The sequence below is a fragment of the Pteropus vampyrus genome, unplaced genomic scaffold (genome assembly GCF_000151845.1).
Source record: "Pteropus vampyrus isolate Shadow unplaced genomic scaffold, Pvam_2.0 Scaffold206, whole genome shotgun sequence".
Lineage (NCBI taxonomy): Eukaryota > Metazoa > Chordata > Mammalia > Chiroptera > Pteropodidae > Pteropus > Pteropus vampyrus.
Window position 1 is genome coordinate 3832584 of NW_011888987.1, and position 23311 is coordinate 3855894.

At 31.6% G+C, this 23311-nt stretch overlaps 1 protein-coding gene and 1 pseudogene across 2 annotated transcripts in view; one reads left to right on the forward strand and one right to left on the reverse strand.

Annotated features, from left to right (window-relative positions):
* Nucleotides 1-20701, forward strand: part of TMEM168 (transmembrane protein 168) — a 43736-nt gene extending 23035 nt beyond the window's left edge. The window contains exons 3-5 of one of the 2 annotated variants that reach the window (XM_011372430.2): nt 11167-11309; nt 13243-13517; nt 18733-19395. In XM_011372430.2, the coding sequence (XP_011370732.1) occupies nt 11167-11309; nt 13243-13517; nt 18733-19280 (966 nt within the window). In that variant the 3' untranslated portion in view covers nt 19281-19395. Of the gene's footprint in view, nt 1-11166; nt 11310-13242; nt 13518-18732 lie in introns of both variants that reach the window. The other variant, XM_011372429.2, reaches the window with a different exon arrangement.
* LOC111746972 lies at nt 17131-17249 on the reverse strand (annotated as a pseudogene).
* Nucleotides 20702-23311: the final 2610 nt, after the last annotated feature.

A 23311-nucleotide genomic window follows, 5' to 3' on the forward strand; every position in this document is an offset into this window, starting at 1 on the left:
ACATAATTTGAAAGTAATCCTTTTATGTGACTAGGGGTTTAATTAATCAAAGTATTTTCATTATAATAGACCAACATATGCAATAGGAGGTATAGAAATTAAAAAGAAAGTAATCAAATTATCAATATTTATAGATAAGATGATTACCTAGCAAACCTGAGAGTTAAGTGAAAAACCAGTTGAAAATGTTGTAGTAATAATTGCGAGAATTATGTTGTATGTTTAAAGTTGTAAACTATGTCATAAACAGTTGTTTTTACTCTCTGATACTGTTATCATTAACCCACCAGTACAAAAGTATGTAGATTTTTATGGATTTACATAACATAAATTGTATGAGAACATATAAAATGTGTTTGTAGTGAAAATACATATATTTATTTTTTGTTTTATACTTTTCTTATTTACCAAATCCACCCTCCCCCACCCCCTTGTCCTCTGGTAACCACCAGTCTCTTATCTGTATCTTTGAGTTTGGTCTTGTTTGTTTTGTTAGCTTGTTACTTTTTTGTTTTATTTGACGTATAAGTGAAAGTATACTGTTTTTGTCCTTTTCCAGCTGACTTATTTCATGTACTTTAATACCCTTGGGACCATCTATGTGTCCCAAATGGCAATATTTCATCCTTTTTCATGGCTAAGTAGTATTCCATTACACGTATACCACATTTTCTTTATCCTTTCATCTGTCAGTATACACTTAAGATATTTCCATATCTTGGCTGTTGTAAATAATGTACCATAGTGTTTTGATTATAGCTTTGTAATATAGTTTGCAAATGGGGAGTGGGATACTCATGTTCTTTTTTTTTTCTGGATTACTTTGGCAGTTCAGAGTCTTTCGTGGTTCTATACAGATTTGAAGATTTTTTGTTCTATTACTGTGAAAAACTGTCATTGAGATTGCGATAGGGATTCCATTGAATCTGTAGATTGCTTTAGGCAATATGAACATTTTAACAATGTTAATTCTTCCAGTTGATCATGGAATATCTGTTTCTTTGTGTCTTCAGTTTCTTTCACCGGTAGTTTTCAGTGTACAGATCCTTTACCTCCTTTGTTAACTTTATTCCTAGTTATTTCATTCATTTTGCTATGATTGTAAATGAGATTGTTTTCTTCATTTCTCTTTCTGATATTTTGATGCGAGTATATAGAAATGCAACATATTTTTGTATATTGATTTTGTATACCGCAACATTACTGTATTTATTATTTCTAACAGTTTTTTTAGTGGAGTTTAATGTTTTCTCTATATAAAAACATGTTATTTGCAAATAATAATAGGTTTACTTCTTCCTTTCTGCTTTTTATTTATTGTTCTTACTTAATTGCTCTGGCTAAGATTTCCAGTACTGTGTTTAATAACAGTGTCAAGAGTGTCAAGTCCTGTCTTCCTCTTGTTCCTGATCTGAGAAGAAAAGACTTCAGTTTTTCACCATTGAGTGTGATGATAGCTGAGGGCTTGTCATATATGGTCTTTATTATGTTGAGATACTTTCCTCCTTTACCCATTTTATTGAGAGTAATTATCATAAATAGATGATGTACCTTCTCAGATGCTTTTTCTGCATCTACTGAGATGATCATATGATTTTATCTTTTATTTTGTTAATGTGGTATGTTACATTGAACCATATTTGCATTCCTCAAATGAATTCCACTTGATTGTGATGTATGAACCTTTTAATGTAGTGTTGTATTCAATTTGCTAGTATTTTATTGAGAATTTTTGCATCTGTTTTCATCATAGATAATTGGCCTGTAATTTTCTTTTATTGTGATGTCCTTGGCTGGTTTTGGTATCAGGGTGATGTTGGCCTCGTAAAGTTAATTAGGAAGCATTTTCTCCACTTCAGTTTTTTTGGAAGAGTTTGAGAAGGATAGGTATTAAATCTTCTTTGAATGTTTGGTAGAATTCACCAGTGAGGCCATCTGGTCCTGAACTTTTGTTTTTTTGGGAGGGTTTTTTTGTTTGTTTGTTTGTTTTTTAAATTACTGTTTCAATAGCCTTAGTAGTAACAATCCGCCTATTCACATTTTCCAGTTCTTCATGATTCAGTCTAGGAATGTTCTGAGAATTCGTTCATTTCTTCTAGATTGTCCAATTTAGTGGTATATAGTCTTTCATAGTATTTTTGAATAATTCTTTAATTCTGTGGCATGCCTTGTAAATGCTCTTTGATTTCTGATTTTATTTATTTGAATCTTCTCTTATCCTTAATGAGACTAGATAAAGCTTTGTCAATTTTGTTTATCTTTTCAAAGAACTAGCTCTTCATTTCAGTCATTTTTCTATTTTCATTCTCTCTTTTTCTCTCTGATTTTTATAATTTCCTTTCTACTGTGGGCTCTTTTTTTTTTTTTTCCTAGTTCCTTAAAGTGTGATGGTAGATCATTTATTTGAGATATTTCTTATTTTTTGAGGTTGGCTTGTATTGCTATAAATTCTCTCTTAGTATTGCTTTTGCCTCATCCCCCAAATTTTGGTATGTCATATTTTCATTTGTCTCTATCTTTTGATTTCTTCTTTTATTTCTTTTTTGATAAAATAGTTGTTCAGTAGCATGTTGTTTAATCTCCACTTATTTGTGATTTTTCCCCCAGCTTTCTTCTCGTTATTTATTTCTAGTTTCTTTGTATTGTGATCCAAATAGATGCTTGACATGATTTTAATCTTCTTAAATTTATTGAGACTTGTTTTGTATCTAAACGTGTAGTCTGTCCTTGAGAATGTTCCATGTGCACTTGAGAAGAATGTGTATTCCATCATTTAGAGGTGGAAAGTTTAATAAATATTAAAAGACTACTGCAAATATCTATTAAGGCTATGTGATCCGATTTGTCATTTAAGGCTGATATTTTCTAATTAACTTTGTGTCTGGATGATCTTTCTGTTGATATAAGTAGGGCATTAAAATCCCCATACTACTATAAAACTATTAATTCCTATCTTTAGGTAGGTTAATAATTTCTTTATATGTTTTGGTGCACCTAGACTGAGTGCATATATATTTATAAATGTTATGTTTTCTTGATGGATTTTCCCCTTTATCATTATAAAATATCCATCTTCCTGTTTTATAATCTTTTTGTCTTAAAATCTATTTTTTGTATAAGTGTGTCTACATTCACTTTTCTGTGGATACCATTTGCTTTCAGTATCATCTTTTACCCTTTCACTTTGAGATAATATTTGTCTTTGGATCCCAGATAGGTCTCCTGAAGGCAGCACATTTAGGTCTTGTTTTTTAATCCATTTAACTACTCTGTGTCTTTTGCTTGGTGAGTCCAATCCATTTGCAGGTAGGGTGATTATCGATATATGAGAACTTGCTAGAGCCATTTTATTCTTTGTTTTCTGGTTGCTCTATATCTCCATTGTTTCTTTTCTCTTGGGTTTCTCTCTGATACTTTATTTTTTATTAAATTTATCAGGGTGACATTGGTTAATAAATTCATATAGGTTTTAAGTGTCCAATTCGATAATACGTCATCTGTATATTGCATTGTGTGTTCACCACCCAAAGTCTAATTGGTGGTTTTCTATAATGCTTTTCAGTTTTTTTTTCTTTTTTACATTTCATGTCTCAGCTCTGGATTTTTGTTTTGTGGTTGCCATGAGGTTTATATAAAATGTCTCATAGATAAATGTCCTTTTTATTCTAATAGCGTCTTCATTTGCCTATACGAGTTCAGTTTTTTTCTTTTTCCCTTTTTTTGTGTCACAAATTGTCCTTTTTTATGTTGTGCTTTTGTTACCAAATTACAATAATTATACTTATTTTTAATGTTTTATTTCCCCCTTGTAACCTTTGTGTTATAATTGTTTAATATCCTACTCTAAAATAGAGTTGTAATTTCCTGCTTCTTTTTGTCACCTTACTCAAAGTTTTGTATACTTTTATCTTTTTGTTTCAGGTAGAAAAGCTAATTTCAACATTTCTTGAAATGCTGATCTTATGTTGGTAAATTCCCTCGGCTTTTATTTATCTTAGAAAGCCTTTATTTCTCCTTCATATATAAAAAATAACTTTGCTGGATATATTATTCTTGGCTAGTGTTTTTTCTTTTTCAATATTTTGAATATGTTATTCCACTCCCTCCTGGGGTTTATACTGAGAAATCTGATGATAATCTAATTGTGTTTCCTTTGTAGGTTACAGTCTTTTCCCTGGCTGCCTTGAAAATTCTTTATCATTAACTTTTGAAAGTTTTAATAAAATGTGTCTTAGAGAGGTCTTTTTGCATTGAGATCATTAGGTGTTCTGTTAGCTTCTTGTATTCAGATGTCCATCTCTTCCTAAGATTGGGAAGTTCACATCAGTTATTGCTTTGAATAAGTTCTCTGTACCCTTCTCTCTCTTGTCTCCTTACGAGATACCCATTTTTTTTCTTTTCTTTTTTTCACCTTTTTTCTTTTTTTTTTTTTTTTTAAGTTTATTGGGGTAACATTGGTTAATATAATTATATAATTTTCAGGAGTACATTATAATTTGACGTCTATATATTCTATTGTGTGATTACCACCCAAAATCTGATTTCCTTCAACTACCATATATTTGATCCCCTTTACCCACTTCACCCTCCCCCAAACCCTCTATATTTGACCCCCTTTACCCTGTCTACCTCTTCCCTCCTCCCATACATCCTACCCTCTGGTAACCACTAGTCCATTGTCCATGTCCCTGAGTCTCTGTCTTGTTCATTTGTTGCTTTTAGGTTTATATCCCACATATGTGATATCATGTGATTTTCAACTTTTTTTGTTTGGCTTATTTCACTTAGCGTGATTATCTCAAGGTCTATCCAGGTTGACGCAAATGACAGTATTTTATCTCTTCTTACGGCTGAGTAATAGTCCATTGTATATATGTACCATAGCTTCTTTAGCCAGTCATCTGTCATAGGACACTGTGGTTGCTTCCATGTCCTGGCCACTGAATAGTGCTGCTATGAACATCAGTGTGCAAGTATCTTTTCGGATATGGGTTTTCAAGTCTTTGGGGAAATACCCAGTAGAAGAATTGCTGGATCATATGGTAGATCAATTCTTAGTTTTTTGAAGAACCTCTATACTGTTTTCCATAGTGTCTATACCAATTTCCACTCTCACCATCAGTGTATGAGGGTTCCTTTTTCTCTGCATCTTCTCCAACATTTGTTATTACTTGTCCTGTTGATTATAGCTATTCTAACAGGTATAAAATGAGGATACCAATTATTTTTAATGTTGCTTTTTTTTTTAATGGAGTCAGAATATTCTTATAGTTTTTTTTAACTCTTAGTTCTCTCTTCTATCTGAATCATTTCTAGATATCTGTCTTCCAGCTCATGAATTCTCTCTTCCATCTGGTTTGCTCTGTTTGCAATGCTTCCTGATACATTCATCTCATTAAGTACTTCAGCTCCAGAGTTCTTTTTTTAATATATATATAGTTTCTGTATCTTTGGTAAAGTACTTCTTTTGTTCATTTATTTTGTACCGGAGCTCATTGAACTGCCTTTCTGAGTTTTCTTCTATCCTGTTGAATTTCTTCATAAGTGCAATTTTGAATTCTCTGTCATTTAAATCAGTTTTCTAAGACTGAGTTTCTTTCTGAAGACTTGTCATTTTTTTCCTCTGGTATCATGTTGCCTTGATTGTTCACGATACTTAATGGCTTATTCTTCTGCCTATATATTTGAAGTAATGAACTTTTTATTGTGTAATTACCATTTTAATATTAAGATATCACCGGGTTGATTATTAGAGATCTTTCTCTGGTTTTCTAGAAGACAGTTCTATAGTACAAGTTTTGTTTTCTCTTACCTACACTGATTGTGCCTCCAGGCTTATGGTAGGGGGTAGAGTTAGCTGTGGTTATGGAATTTGACACCTGTGTAACCAGGGTACTGGATGTCCCTGCTGTGTCCAGTCTTCTAGGTCTCGTGGCACCACCATGATTGTAGGGGGATGAGGCGAGTGCTGGTGAGCTGGATTCATGAGTTCTCAGCACTGCTTCCTTGTTCCTTATGGCTGCTGGCACTGTTGTGCTGTAGCCTGGGGAGCGTAGACACTCCTATACTGCACCTACCAGGTTTTGCTACATTGGTTGGGGAGGATGCCAGATTCTCAGCCACTGATGCTACTTCTGGCTCTCCTGTCTTCCACCAGACCTAGTGTGAGGACCACACTTCAATTCCTCCTCTACCACATTAGTTGGGGTCGTGACAGGCACTGAACTACCTACCTATGTGTTCCAATATGCCCACTTTTAGATGTACCAATTTGTGTATCACTCAGGCATGTTTGTTGAACAGAGGAACCTTTGTTATATTATAGACCTCCGACTTGTAAATTTAAGAGGAAATCCAAATGCATCTTCTCGGTTTGCCATGTTGCTTACGTCAGCCTCTGAAGATACATTTTTTAATGTCATTTAGGTGGCAAATGATAATGTGAATATACAAAAATCAGTATCCTGGGAATCAGTAATTAGTTAGAAAATATAATGGAAATGAGTTCATTTATAGAAATGATTCCATTCATAGAACAGAAACATAAAGTACCTAGAAATAATGTTTAAAAAAAACTTGTGAAATTTTTATAAAGAAATACTATAAGACTTTACTGAAGATGATAAAACTTGAAGAAATAGAAAAATATACTATACCTTCTGGGAGAGAAAGACTGAAGACTGCTTTGCAGACATTTGTTGGTATAGTGGAGACAGTTTTCTAAGCTGAGCTGCACTTCTGATGCTATCAAGAGGAGCAAAAATCAAAGCCCAGAGCCTTCAAAGGTGGGATCTCTGGTAAATGACCTCTCGTTTTAAGATGACACACCAAAGGAAGATAGTGGAGTCATGTATATTATAGTCCTCTCCTGAATTTGCATCCCGACCTTGTGTCCTGTTATGATCCAACCTGGATTAAGTGGTCAAACCGTAATTAAGATAGGTAGTGTGGTAAAGCCCCCAGTTCCCTGGAAGAAACAAACAAAAGTCCTCTTGGAGAAGGTACCATTTTCCTAGGCCTGAAATTAGCCACATAATGATTTTTTTTTTTAACATACAGTGTTCAGCTCCTAAATATAATTAGGCATACACACCTGGCGTTAAGAACAAGAAGCAGCTGAACCAACAGAAGGGAGAGGGACCAAAATGTGCTGAGATATCGGAATTATCAAACACAGATAGAAAACCATCATACAAAGTTGATAATAAAAGCAAAGGTATTACATAATGGTGGGAAGTTGGAAACTATAAAAAGTGACAAGGCAGATTTGAAAAAGAACTAAACAGAAGTTTTAGAATCAGAAAATAAAGTACCTGAAATTAATTCAGTGTACAAGCTTAACAGATTAGGTAAAGCTGAAGCAAGCATTAGTGAACTGGAAGGTATAGTTCAGAAGAACTGTATGAGGAGCATAGAAAAGGAAAGAAATAGAGAAAATTCTATACAGAAGAAAAGGGTAAAACTCAAAGAGGATACACTAAGATCTTAATCTGTATTTTATCGGAGGACCAGAAAGATAGGAGGAAATAAAATGCAAAGGAAATATTTGGAGTAATATACAAGTAGACCAGTGAAACAGAAGAGAGTACAAAAACAGATCCCTTAATAATTGATCTATCACAAAGTAATGTGGAATGATTGATATTTTTAATAATTGGAAATTGAGTCTTCATATAGAAAAAATAAAATTGGACTATTATCATAAAGACCAATTACATTTGGATTATAAACCTAAATGTGAAGGGCAAAAACAATAAGTCCTTTAGAGGGTAATGTGAAATATCTTATTAACCTTTGGGTGGAGGAAGATTTCTTTAACAAGAAACAAAATGACTATTACATGTAAGAACTTATATTAAGCAAAAAACAGCATTAAGGGAGTCAGAGTGGGAAAAGTACAGACACACCTTGGATATGTCATGGGTTTGGTTCCCGACCACTGCATTAAAGTAAATATCATAATAAAGTGAGTCACATTAATTTTTTTGTTTTTTGATGCATATAAAAGTCTGTTTACACTATAATGTTGTCTACTGAGTACAAAGGCATTATGTCTCAAAAGATAGTGTACCTTAATTCCAAAAAGTTTATTGCTAAAAAATGCTATCATCTGAGCCTTCACTGAGTCATACTTTTTTTTTTGCTGGTAGAGGATCTTGCCTTGATGTTGCTGGCTGCTGACTGATTAGGGTGGTGGTTGCTGAAGGTTAGGTGGCTCTGGCAGTTTCTTAAAATAAGACAATGAAGTTTGCCACATTAATTGATTTCCTTTTACAAATGATTTCTCTGTAGCATGCAATGCTGTTTGATAGCATTTTACTCACAGAACTTCGTTCAGAATTGGAGTCAATTGCTTCTCGGCCTTTTGGCTAAGATCAAGTGCAAATTTGGAGTCAGTCTTCTCAAACCCTGATGCTGCTTTATTAACTAAGTTTATATAATATTCTAAATCTCTTGTTTTCATTTCAACTGTCTTCAGTGGTAGATTCTGTCTTAAGAAATCACTTCCTTTACTCATCTATAAGAAGGAATTCCTTATCCATTCAAGTTTTATCATGAGATTGCCACCACTGAGTCACATTTTCAGGCTCCACTTCTAATTCTAGTTCTCAGTTTCCACAACTTCAGTTACTTCCTCCACTGAAGTCTTAAATTCCTCAAAGTCACCCATGAGGGTTGGAATCATCTTTCAAACTCCTGTTAATGTTGGTATTTTGACCTCTTCCCATGAATTATAAATGTTCTTCATGGCATCCAGAATGGTGAATCCTTTCCAAAAGATTTTCAATTTACTTTGCCCAGATCCATCAGAAGAATCACTATCTAAGGCAGCTATAGCCTTAGAAAATGTATTTCTTAAATAATAAGACTGGAAACTGAAATTGCTTCCGGATCCATGGACTGCAGAATGGATATTGTGTTAGCAGGCATGAAAACAACATTAATCCATCTCCATCAGAGCTCTTGGGTGACCAGGTACATTGCCAGTGAGCAGTAATATTTTAAAAGGACTTTTTTTTTTTTTCTTTTTTTTTGAGCAGTAGGTCTCAACAGTAGGCTTAAAACGTTCAGTAAACCGTGTTGTAAACAGATGAGTTGTCATCCAGGCCTTGTTCCACTTACAGATCTTCTATCCAGATACCTAAAACTTTCTCCATATCAGCAAGAAGGCTGTTTTGCTTCCTCATTTGAGTGTTCACTGGAATAGCACTTTTAATTTTCTTCGAGAACTTTTTCTTTGCATCCACACTTGGCTGTTTGACACAAGAGACCCAGCTTTTGGCCTATCTCAGCTTTTGATATGCCTTCCTCACTAAGCTTAATTATTTTTAGCTTTTGATTTAAAGTGAGAGATGCACAATTCCTTTCACTTGAATACTTGGAGGCCATTGTAGGGTTATTAATTGGCCTAATTTCAAAATTGTTGTGTCTCACAGAATAGACTCTAGGAGAGGGAGAGAGATGGGGCAACAATCAGAACTCACCAAAACATTTATCGATTAAGTTCACCGTCTTATATGGACATGATTCGTGGTACCCCAAAACAATTACAATAGTAACACCAAAGATCACTGATTACAGAAAACCATAACATAATAATAATGAAAAAAATTTGAAATATTACAAGAATTACCTAAATGTGACACAGAGACATGCTGATAGACTTGCTTAAATGTAGAGTTGCCACAGACCTTCTATTTGAAAAAAAAAAAAAAAAATCTGCAAAGCATAATAAAACAAAGCAAAATAAAATGAGGTATGCCTGCATTTGCAATACCACCAATAAAAGACCTTTATCTAAAATGACAGCAAAACATAGCTGTAAATCAGTAAAAAATAGTAGCCCCATAGAAAAGTGGGCAAAATATTTAACACTTCATCAAAGATGAAATCCAAATGATCAGAGGTACTTAACATAATCAGAAAACTAAATGCTTATTCTGGTTTTGATTATCATAATAGCAAATTAAGAGGAATCTAAATAGCAATAATAGGTAATAAGCTAAATAAAATTTCATACAAATGATAGGAATGCCATTTGGTCTTCACAAGTGATTTTTAGAGTTAATAGGTATACAATATATTCGAAAGTTTACAATGTAAACATTAAATGTCATCTCTGGTAAATATATAAATATATTTTCATGAACATATATTGCAGGGCGTTTTGAAGTATTTTAAAAAGATAATACCTGTGTATGCGGATGATAGTACTTGCAATAATTTTAAGCACTCTTTTACTTCTTTGTACTTTCTAATGTTTCTAAATTGGGCATGAACTGTATTATGTAATTGGTAACATAGAATGTACCAAAAATAGGGCATTTTGTCCATTTTTCTGTTATGGGAGTCAGCTTTCTATTTTATATTAAATTCTGGTCAAATGAACCACCTTGTGTTAGAAAAATTTGTGTTCATGAACACAGGACCATGACTGTGTAGTATGTGCAGTAGCAACACAGAATGTGGAATAGTATCAGTATTGTAAGATATAGATCAGGACTGAGTAACTGTCATCCTTAATTTTCTTTTCACTTAAATGGGTCCTAAGTGTCCTTTATTATTATTATTATTTTTACAATTTTAAAATTAGTCTATAGTGAGTCTAAAGCTTTTCAAAGGAAAACTATAAGTTAAATTGAATTCATTTTGATAGCTTTAGCATCTTGAATTTTTTTAAAGATTTTATTCCCTTAATTTCTGGACTTTTCACAGAAAAAAAAAAGGAATACCTCCTGAAGTTTCTTTTCTGATAAAGTAAATGAATGTGTTATTTGAAAAATGATTTAGGTCATGTGGATTTTAAGGGGAAAGAATTTGTTCTCTGGCTTTTTCTCAGACTTATCAAGAGCGGTTATGTTTTTGTTTTGTTTTTTAGTTTGAGTGTGTCGTTATCTGACAAATTTAAAAACTATGTGCTGTTTTTTTGCCATGACTTCCAAGAAGCTTAGAGATAAATTTAGGGTTTATTGCGTATCCATTTATTCTTGTCTGCTTCAACTTATTTATAATTGTTCTTAGATCATTTGTTGTCCTTTTTATTCTTTTTGGAAGTAATGGCCAGAAATGTAAGTAAATATTATTCTTGTATGTAAATATATATATACATGCACACACATAAATACCGTTACACTATGTAAACATGCTATTTTAAATTTCTTTTAGCCAGCAAATGGAATCTTCTTGAGCATGTTTCTGATTGTTTTGCCATTGGAATCCATGGCTCATGGGCTCTTCCATGAACTGGGTAACTGTTTAGGAGGAACATCCGTTGGATATGCTATTGTGATTCCCACCAACTTCTGCAGGTACAGTAATCTAGTATACAGTAATTAGTAATAACTATTTGATTCTTAACATTTTCTTAATATTTTTATGACTATAGATATAAAATTTGATAATTCATGTTCTCAAAACTAATATTTTCAAAATATAATACTATTGCATTTTTTTTTTATTCCAAATGTTTAAAAGCTTTTACTCTAAGTAATAATATAATCTTCAGGATTCAATTTAAATATTTTTTTGTTAAGTGTGATTAGCTTTTATTTTAGCTAGAAATCAGGAAATATGAAAGAATTTTCTAGGGAAACATCCTACCCTTTCTTTAGAAAGGGATATCTTGTTTAAGGAAATGTCCCATGAAACAACATGGTGAAATATAATAGAATGTGCACTGGACCTGAGAGTCCTAAATTCTAGTTCTGTGTTGCCATAGGCAAATCATAACTTCTCTGAACCTCTCAGTGTCTTTATCTAAAATGTAAACAACGATACCTATTCTGCCCATCTCAGAGGAATGTTATAAAGAACTAATGAGGATATGAATATAAAAACACTCTGCCCACTAGAAAATACAAATATCAGAAATTCAGAAGATTGGCAATATATTTTTTATATATATTGTATATATAAATATCCATATTTGTGTATATATATAAAATATATATTTGATTGCAGTTATATTTCGAAATAATTTTTGATCTCAAATATGTGGCAGATCTATCTGAATCTGTAAGTACTGCCACATTAAAATTTTCTTTTATATAGTTAAGTACCTTTGTAATAGAAAAAATGAGTTATTTGCCATTAATGAATTCTAATGACCAAATAAGTTTTCATCATAACTTTCCTTGGGATGGGGAGGCCTTGAAATCAAAATTTTATCATCTGTTTTCAAATATTTGACATAAAATCCCCAAATAGACTATTTGTATTAAATATTTTCCTCCATGTTAAAGACTTAATAAAAAGTTGAAGATTCTCATGAGAAATGAAATAGATTTAGAAGGGTCTTGTAAAGTAAGATGTGACGACTGCATGGAAAAAGTAATTTGCGCAGTTAGATTTTTATTCCATTATAATTTTTATGTATTTCTTCTTATTATTTTTTTTGTAATTGTTAAGTATTACAAACATGGAACAATATTTTTATTCTTTTAATGAAAACTGAAGTGTTATAAGAATAATATTGATGATACATGAAGCAAAATGTAAAGTTTTCAAAATTCCTGGTAGAAATTCCTTTTTGGATAGTAGCGATGGTTTCCCTGTGCCCTTAATTTTGATAGTATTTTGATTTTGCTAGTTGTAGGACCTTGTTTATCATCTTTACTATAGAGTACCATTGTACATTTGTTCCAGGACCTAGATTTTAATAATTGTTTTTAAATGCCATTTACTAATAGGTAACTTCTTCTATAATGTATGTATCTTATGTTGGTAAAACTTGAACACAACTTTATAAAGACATTTTTAAATATAGAAATTAAATATATAATTTAAAATATTACTTCCATATTTTATTAAAAGTATTTTCTCAAGAAAGAAAAGTCTTCATGATAGTCCCCACCCAGGTGTTCTTAAAACATTTTTGGAGTAAAATTAGTATAATTTTGCTTTTAATAAACCTTGTACAATACCTGTCATTTGGTGAGAAGATATGAATAAAGAATAAAGAGTTAGTACTATCAACATTTGGAGATATTATTCTTTCAGCTTTCAGTTTGATTATTGTTTTATTGATAAGAAATATAATTTTTAGAAACTAGGCTTTGATTTGCAAAGCCTAGTTCTTAGCACTATAGGAATTTTAGAAAAGATGATTTTTTAAAAATTCTCGCCATTTAGTTGACAGCAACTATTATAATTCCTAGGTAATTAATTATAAATGAAGGATAAAAATGTGACATAGAATGAATACTCCTTAAACACCAAAATAATCTTTTTCTCCTTCTTCAGTCCTGATGGTCAGCCAACACTTCTTCCACCAGAACATGTACAGGAGTTAAATTTGAGGTCTACTGGCATGCTCAATGCTATTCAAAGATTTTTTGCGTATCATATGATTGAGACCTATGGATGTGACTATTCCACAAGTGGACTGTCTTTTGATACTCTACATTCCAAACTGAAAGCTTTCCTTGAACTTCGGACTGTTGATGGACCTAGACATGATACATATGTTTTGTATTACAGTGGGCATACCCATGGTACAGGAGAGTGGGCTCTTGCAGGTAAAGTCATCTCTGGCAGTTTCACTATTGGAGATATACCTATTGTGGAAATCTGTCCTTCATACTGAAACACTAAATTTTCAGAATTCTCAATTTTCTACTATACAGTTTACCAAGTATGCGTATGACTTGTTTTTTTTTCTTTTCTCTACCTGTTACAATAATTTTAGTAATCTCCAAAAGTTTTGAGAATTATATTTATTGGAAGAAAAAAATCTGACCATTTGGTCTAAGACTTATAATCAGTTTCACTTCAATGTATTTTCAGAATTATTAGAAATAGTAACAATTTTCATGAACTGATTAACTTATTTGACTAGTACTTTTAAGTCTAAATGTTATGGGTGCTGATTTTAATAGTCTTTCACATGTACAGTTTTATTTATGTTAGAAAGTTCACTAGAATTTTAAAAAGCAGCTGATGTGATATGGTGGGAGAATCACCTAGGTCAAGAGACTTTGGTTTTGGTCCTAATTTGCCACAGTAGTGTTATTTAGGTAAGTTATATAACTTCTCTGACTTTGGTTCTCTTATCTGTAAAATAAGAGGATAATATTAAATCTCCCTGCCAAAGGAGAAATGAGATCTCTCTATAGTATATGTAAATTTGTTTGTTGGTTTTCCCAACTAGAATAGACACCCTGTAAGTCAAGGACTTTGTTTTATGAATTATTTGTTTTGTACCTAGAACAGAGCCTGGCGCATATTAGGGGATTCCTAAATAATTGACAGTTGAAATCATTAAATCATGAAAAAAAGGGTAAATTTCTTATTTTAGATTAGAAATAGTTCTTTTAGGTTTAACTATATCCTTTTTAAATAAAATATTTTAGATGTTTTATACCAAGAACACATAAAAATGATAATCCGAAAAATAAATGTAAATAATGTTTCAGATCAAATAAAAATATAAACAGAACTATTATAGAAGGACAAAGGCAGAGCCAGTACAGGAACTCCAGAAAGAAGGAAACAAACTCAAGGTTAAAGTAGAGATGATTTTAAGCCACCATGGTGTCACTAATTTCTGCCAGATTTGTAATCAGGGTTTTATCATAAAGAAAAATATTATTGTAATTTTTTATTTTTATAAATAAATATTGAATATCTCAATGGCTGATTAGGAATACTGGCAAACCAACATTTATTGGGCACATTTGAAGCATAACCACTATGCTTGGTACTTTATACACATTAGATTTAATCTTCACTTGAAATCTTTTGAGGTAAATACTGTTACCTCTGTCATCTACATTTTTTAAAGGATGAAATTAAAGCTGAAAGTAGTTACATAACTTATCTATTGGTCATACTGTTGATAAGTGAGAGAACCATGATTCAAGCTCAGATCTGCCTGACTCCTAAAATGTATTTTTTTCCTCATTATACCATGTTGCCACCAAAAGCAAAAAAAAACAAGAAACAAAAAACATGAACGTAGAGAAAGGGCATATTCTGGTTAAGCAGATGTTTTTGTTAGCATGGTTCACCCATTTTAAAAATGTACAATGTAGAAAAGAAGGTAGTCAACATTAAAACAACTTGAATATAGTTTATAAAACCTTAACTTTTTAATAACTCAATATAGCAGACAACTTTTTAACTTTTATGGCTGCTTCAATTCCAGGTAAAGTAGTATTCTGTGTACTTAAGAGCACAAGAGAAAAAGTTCTAGTTAATTAAAAAATCTTTAGAGATGTAGAATTTCAGAGCTAAAAGCGGGATTAATTACTGAAATGTTCCTGAAATGCTTATAATATAATAAACTATCCCCAAATGAAATGGAAAAAAGCATAATTTTGTGGTTATCATAAATCCTTAGTTATTTTTAGATATTATGAGAAAGTAATTTTAAAAGTAAACATATTTATGTGAAGGATTTATTAATATAAAAATTTTGCAGAAAGTTTGCATTTTTCTTAAATCTTAAAATTTATTTAAAGTATATTTTTAAAAACATAGCTTTGGAAATAAATTCTCGGTGTCCAATTTACTAATATTTGTGTCAGCCTTTTCTTAGGAAAAGTAAATAAACAACCAAGATATATAGTGTGTATATATATATTGGTCTTCTGAAATTTTCATTCACTATCAGGAATAATTTATGAAGATTTAAAAACTCTAAAGTCAGGTTATATTTTAGGTAAATGTCAAGCAATTACTTTCTGGAATAGTATCTTTATATTTTTTGAAGTATGTTACCAATAGACCATTATCGAATTTCTCTATTAACCAAGATTTATTCCTTATGTGTAACTTTCTTTATCAGAGACTTTATTATTAAAAAGTAGGAAAAAACAAAACAAAACAAAACAATGGAGAGAGCAAAGCTTGATAGGGCCCTCCCCTAGAGGGGTAGGTTTTGTTGCATAATTCAGCATTTGTATACTCATACCTGAAGCACGTGGCTCACTTGCTGGTAACCAGGTTGAACCAGGCCCAGATACTGAGCCCTCTTTTCAGTCAGGTACTGCCAGAGACACAGCCCTCAAAGGCCATCTCTACCTCAGAAATAGCATTGAACACCCCTGCTCTGAAGAAGATGCTTTAATCCATTCTAAATCAAGTGACACAAAGAACTCTACGCTCTAAGAATTTTTTTAATAGTTTCTAAAAACCTCTATAATAGGAGAAACATCATGACTGGATTTTATGTGAGTTAGCAAGTTAAGAGCAGATTCAAAACTAAATATCACTGCGAGAAAAAGAATATATATTTACCCTTTATCCCATACCTTTACTTATAGTACTTCTTAGAATATGTAGTCTTCTTATACTTACGGAGTTTTACAATATGGACCCTGATATTTTTGCCTTTTTACTTGAGAGTAAAAAACAATGATAGTAATAAGAGAGCAATAAATGAAAAAAAATGTAGATTATTTGCAAAGCACTTTATCACAGACAAAGCCTTTAAAAAGGAATCTCGGTTACTTGAACTGCATCTGATGGTTGTTACATGAAATAAATGTAAGTACATCTGGACCAAAAGCCAAGAACCAATTCATAGGAGAAAGCAGAGCAAAACAAGAGAGGAGAAATAGTGTTTAAAAGGCTTTAGTGCTTCTTTAAGTCTCCTGTTGATATCTAAAGAACATGTGTATAAGAGCATTAGTGTAGAATGTGCTGAAGAATATTTATTGAAATAGTGTGGAAGACAGATTATATAGTCATGTTTTGTGGCAGATGGAATTTGTATAATAGCTCTGTAATCTGTCATCCTCTGATCTCTAGAGAAATTTAATAGAATTGGCAATAATGAAAAGTTAACATTTGACCATCTTTGGAAAGGTATCTTCAGGAAGTATCTGTAAAACAACACATTAGTAATATGTGGAGACTGTGTATTGATACACTATCTTTGAGATGATATGCATGTTTAAGGCCAATTTATGAAACAAATTTTTCATTGTCAGAGTCTAAAATATAGCAGGCTGAAGAATAAAAGAAAATTAATTATTCATAAGGAACATGATATACCCTGACTTCAGAGGTCATATTTCTAATAGAATCCAATTTATTTTTTTTAGGCGAGGCAACCCTTGGTTGACCTCACAGATTGCAAGGACCTTGTCATCTTACAATCTCTATTTTTTTATTTATTTTTTTTGACGCCTACAGCACCTGGTCTTCCTAGGTGGTCTCCTATCTAAGTACTAACCAGGCCTGACCCTGCTTAGCTTCTGAGATCAGACGGGATCAGGCTTGTTCAGGGTGGCATGGCCGTAGACTACTAATAGAATCTAAATTCTGAAGGATTCTTTCTCACTCTGGTGTTGTAATTTTGATAATTTAGCAAAGAGTATGATTGCTCTTGGTAGAAGTGTGTGTTCTGAAGTTAGATTTTGGATCTTGCTCTAGTAAATTGTAGCATGTTAAAACTTTTTCTAATTATAAAAGTAACATATGCTCAGTGTAAAAATTTTGGAAAATATAGAAAAATATAATAAAAGCCACCTGAAATCCAAACACCCAGCAATAACTACTGCTATTATTTTTGTAGATAAAATTCTGTGTCATGCTTCTTCTAATTTCAGATATTTTCATGTCATTAAAATTGCTTTATAAATACCATTTTATTATAAAGTTTCCTAATAAGGTTTTACCATAATTTATTTCCATTCCTCCTAGCTGTTTCAGATTTTACACTGCCTTAGATAAGAGAGGGAAGAAGATCTTTGTATGTAATTTTTTGCCCCCATTTCTGCTCTTTTTTTAGGATAAATATCTGGAATTGTAGTGACTGTATCAGTGTACCATTAAGAGAGCCAAGACTAGGGTAAGGTGAGGATAGCAATTGGCCTCAGGCATGAAATTTAAGAGGGTGCCAAAAATTAAATAATCAAGGTATTATTTTAATGTAACATTTAAAAATCAAAATTAATGCAAATGGAAAACCTATTAGCTATAAGACAGGTTTCTAGTTCAAATTGGTTTACTTTAGACCTTGCTGGGTAACTATTTTTAATCCTTTGCTGTTTTTCAGGTATAAAACTGACTTAACAGTAAAGTTATTCTAAACTCATTCTTGGTACAGGGAAGAAGAGTTTCTTTTTCATTTAGTAGCTATCTACATATGAGGATAAGGTAACATTATTTTATTAGTGGTATAGAACAAGATTGGCAAACCTTTTTCTGAAAAGGGCCAGATGTTTTTGGCTTTATGGGCCATAAGGTCCCTTTTGCAACTACTCAACTCTGCCATTTTAGTTGAAAAGCAGCCATACACAAAGTGAAAATGAATGTGATTTATGGAAACAATGATATGAAATTTAAATTTTCTATATTTCCCCATGAAAAAATACTGGATTTTTCAACCATGTAAAAACTGTAAAATCAATTCTTAGCTCTTAGTCTGTACCAAGACAGGTAACAGTCTGGATTTGCTGCTTTCAATGTAGAATATTAGCTTTCCTTTATAATTTTATTTTTTTCACAAAATTTAACTTTATAAAATATTTTCTTGATTTATTATAGCATGTCCTTTTTTTTTTCATGTGAGTTGTAAGAATGATTGGTATTTTTTTTTACCTGAAATTGAATGTTTTTGTTTTTAAAAATTTTCTGAAAAGATACTTTGAAAGGAAGATCCTATTTTTTTTCCCCCACATACTTAAATACAAGAATTTAAAGAAAATACACTTAAGACAGAAAAGTATTCTTAATGAGAGGGTTCAGAAATTATTACTCTAATGAATTTTCTTTTGTTCACAGGTGGAGACATACTACGCCTTGACACACTTTTAGAATGGTGGAGGGAAAAAAATGGTTCCTTCTGTTCCCGCCTTATTATTATATTAGACAGTGAGAATTCAACTCCTTGGATAAAAGAAGTAAGAAAAATCAATGACCAGTATATTGCAGTGCAAGGAGCAGAGATGACAAAGTCAATAGATATCGAAGAAGCTGACCCACCACAGCTAGGTGACTTTACAAAAGACTGGGTAGAATATAACTGCAACTCCAGTAATAACATCTGCTGGACTGAAAAGGGACGCACAGTGAAAGCAGTATATGGTGTATCAAAACAGTGGAGTGACTACACTCTGCATTTGCCAACGGGAAATGATGTAGCCAAGCACTGGATGCTACACTTTCCTCGTATTACATATCCACTAGTGCATTTGGCAAATTGGTTGTGTGGTCTGAACCTTTTTTGGATCTGCAAAAGTTGTTTTAGGTGCTTGAAAAGGTTAAAAATGAGTTGGTTTCTTCCTACTGTGCTGGACACAGGACAAGGTTTTAAACTTGTCAAATCTTAATTTGGAACCCAAAGTGGAATGCTATTGAGAGTTCATACTACCAGTTATCACTCACTTGCCATTTTTTGTACGTTGTTTCTTTTTTATTATTTTTGAAAAATATCTTGCTACTTCTATAGCTGTTCTCACTTTGTCTTTTCTCGAGTATTATGATATATATAAAATGTTGAGAATAAGCATCATTTTATACTAAAAATATGTAGAGAGTCATAAATTCTGACTCCGTAAATGCATAAGAGATGTTAAAAATAACAGTGCACTTTGAGGAATGTTTGGATATGCCTCTTATTAGAAAGAAAACACTGTCTGTTCTGCAGTGGCCAATGAAGAATTACTAATGCCTTATTTTCTAGGCGTAGATTAGAGGATGTAGACCAGACAATTTGTTTACTCTTGTTAAGAAAACTACACATTTGCTTACAGAAGACTATTAGTAGAATTTCAAACTCTTTCTTCAAAAAGAAAAAAGGAAGAAGTCTCCCTGAAATTAATGCAAAATTTGCTTAAAATCGATCACATTCAGATGTCTTGCTTGTAACCTGTTACCAGTATAGCATAAAAGCCCAAACTGTTGTTTAGATCAAAACATTTTTTTTTGTGTAGGTAACTCAAGAGACTAGAGCTTATAAGTTGCTCCTGCATGCATTGTTGGGGGCTTCTGAAAGTACTGGCAATTTTAAGTCTTTCTCAGGGTAACCATGTTTTCTTAACAATGTTTTCAGCTGCAGATTTCTTCCAAATAAATTGCCTTCTCTTTCGAAAAGTAATCTTATAAAAAGAAATTTAGCAATTTCTCATTGATATAGGTATTTTCAGTACTCAGAAATGATTTTAATCTCTGTAAAGTTAATATTCTGCCATCTGCCATTAAAATTATTTTTCAAATCCTCATTAGTAACTTTTTTCACTTAAGGTCAAAGGATTGAAAACAAATCATTTATTATGTAAAATGTATTATGTAAAAAAGTGTTCATATTGACCATTAAGCATAATGGTGTGGTTATAATTTTTAAAACTCATCTCAGTGTTTTATCTGATTAAAGCAGGCACTGATCAGGATATTTTCTAAGAGGTAATTTACCTCCTTTTTCCTTCTAGTAATTCTTATAGTCTAAGTTTCATCTCTGGGAAATAACAAGAGGGGAATATAATTAAATTGGTGGTAATCTAATCGTTGTTTAAATGTGTCACTTCTCATCATCAAAGCCATTTTTCTAGCCTCAGAAAGATGAAATAATGCCTCTACCATTTTCTACTTGGTAACTTGAAAATTGAAGTTTCTGTTAGAAGTCACTAAGCGTCAGGGAACTTGTATACCACTATCTATGCAGCATTGTTATAGTGTGATTGTTTCTGTGTTTCGAATATGATTTTCCTAATGTGTTGAATAAAATTTTGTTAAAAATTAATTTTTCATGTTATGTGCAAGTACCAGTTATTGAGTATTTTAGTATATTAAAAATGATAGTCATAAAAATTGACCATGCATTAGAGTTTATGGTTGGTAGTGGGTTGATTGGAAAATTTCCAGTATTTGGTTACATATTTATATTAACATCATCCAAATGAAATATAGTGTTTCATTACTATTCAGAAATAGTATAACAGAAAAGCCAAATGTTAAAATTATCAGCTATAAAAAAACAGTTAAATTGATGTTAAGTAAAATCTTTTAAATTTCTGAGCCAATATTGAGCAGATTAGCTTTAAAGCATATCTCTTTGAGGAAGCCAAATATAAGGGTATATTCTGCTTTTTAAATAAAGTATTAAGATGGTACTAAAAATCATATTCAAAAGATAGCAGATACTTTTACAGACACAAAACATATTTTCTATGTACTTTCATATCAAAAAAGTTATGGGCTCAAAATGTGACTTGAGCCAATTTATTAACCAAAAAGTTATGGAATATCCACTTCAATGAATTCTCTTACCCAAACAAAAAACTGTAAATGACTTAAGAGAGAGCACCCTAAATTAAAGCTGCCAATTTTTAAACATTAATATAGCTGATAGTATAGAGAAGGAATAGTATGGGAAGAATAAATCAATTGATCACTTTTACCTAAAGATTAAACAATAGATCTAGCAGTTAATGAGACTAATTTTATCATGGCTTTCATTTTATATATCATATGTTTAGGTAGGAGTTAGCTGGAATGATAAGGATTATGTTGGGGCAAAACTGCCATTCTAGTAAAAAGAAATAATATGGAGATATTTTTCAACACAATGTTGACTTGTTTCCTTATATGATATCTTGCTAAAACTACAAAAGGACTAACCCCTAAAAACATCTTTTTAAAAAATGTACACTGTTATATAATAAAGAGCTAAGTTCTTTTCCCATAACTTTTCATTCAAAAATTTGTTTTAGTTTGCTCTAGCTCAGCTCTTTCCCTGGAATACTTGTATTTTATCTTTGCTTATTGTCTCTCTTGCTCTTCTTAATAAATACAGAAGTCTACAGAAAAGACCTTTTCAGAAGATCATTTTTTGACCAGTGTTTTCATAAGTTCTATGCTTTTAAAAAATTAAATTGTTAATTAAAATGAATTTATATTTAGTGCATTAGTGGATTTAGTAAAATCTTCATTAGAATCTATAAGTGCATATTTTGTTTTTAAACTTTGGCTTAAATATATTTGCTGTTTTGGGTGCTGGCTTTTTATATGTATTCTTTTACATTCTTTCAAAATAATGTTCTGCATTACCTGTCCACAGGTGATGTGATAGTTAACATTATATATGCCAGAAGAAAATGGTTTAATTTTAAGAATGATTAGATATAATTGATAGTAAATGTTCAAAGGAGTTACATCTGTATTTTTGAACATCTCTCTTGGAAACTACTAGACTGTCATCTCTTTCCAGGCAGAAGCTTATATATATCTTGGTATTTCTGGTACGCAGTTATCCAGAAGAGTATTTTTTAAAATATTTTTGACTGAATGAATGAATTTAGAATCCTAAGGAGAAATTGGAAAAACTTGATTGTAAATTACTACATTTTCTTTATAATTTTATTTTTAGTGGATATTATTTCAAGATCTTCATTAAGTTAATAATTACTAAAGACTGTTATGGAGTCAGTAAAACTAAAAAATCTCACATTTGTAGTTAAAGAGTAACTAGTGTCAAGATTAGGGAGGAAAAACTCAGGCAGGTTTGAATGAAAACATAGCTGATGTCACCAAAAAATAGCTTTTTGTGAATTGAGTTCATTTTCATCATGACTCCAGTATGATTAAGATTGAATCTTTTGTTGATTTTCCGTTAGAAATGAAGATTTATCACAAATGGAAATTATTTAAGTCTGACTGATGAACAAAGGAAATTTGGCTATGCATATTAGTGACAGCTAGACTGTAAAGTCAGAAAAAAATGGGCTATAAACATAAGCAGGTTCAGGACAAGCTAGGGAAACTACAAATATCTAATTTTTTCAGCATCTTCCCTATTCACTAGTTGCAATTCATAGACATAAAACATGAAACAATGAAATTTAAGTAGTTATTGTTTTGAGCAACTACTTGGTTGATAAAGTATTTTACATTTATGTTTATTAGGAAATACTGTTGTTATTACTTAGACCAAAGCTGATTTGAAATTGAAAACTAGTCTAAGCACTTGAGTTTTTTAATGTTATACATAAAAACCATTTTGATTAAAAAAATCAAATTGACTAATCATCTTGTGCGATGACCTCATAATATTTTATAAGTAGGAACTTAAAAATTAGAATAAGTGACAGTTTTAGTAAACTTTTGTTATGTGTTCTGGACCTAAAAATATTGATCTATCCCAAATCAAAGATATTTAGCAGTGTGCCAGGGATAAGTAAGAAACATGGCATATCTTTTTAGACCAGCAATGTTTATTTCATGTGTAGTAAATATGTTTTTTATATTAAAACATACCAATGTATTGATGAGCAAGATTTACATTAATTTTTAGTTTAAATCATGAGTCTTTTAAGCAATTTTAATCTTGCACTAAGGCATTTATTGTATCCTCCTCACCCCAGTA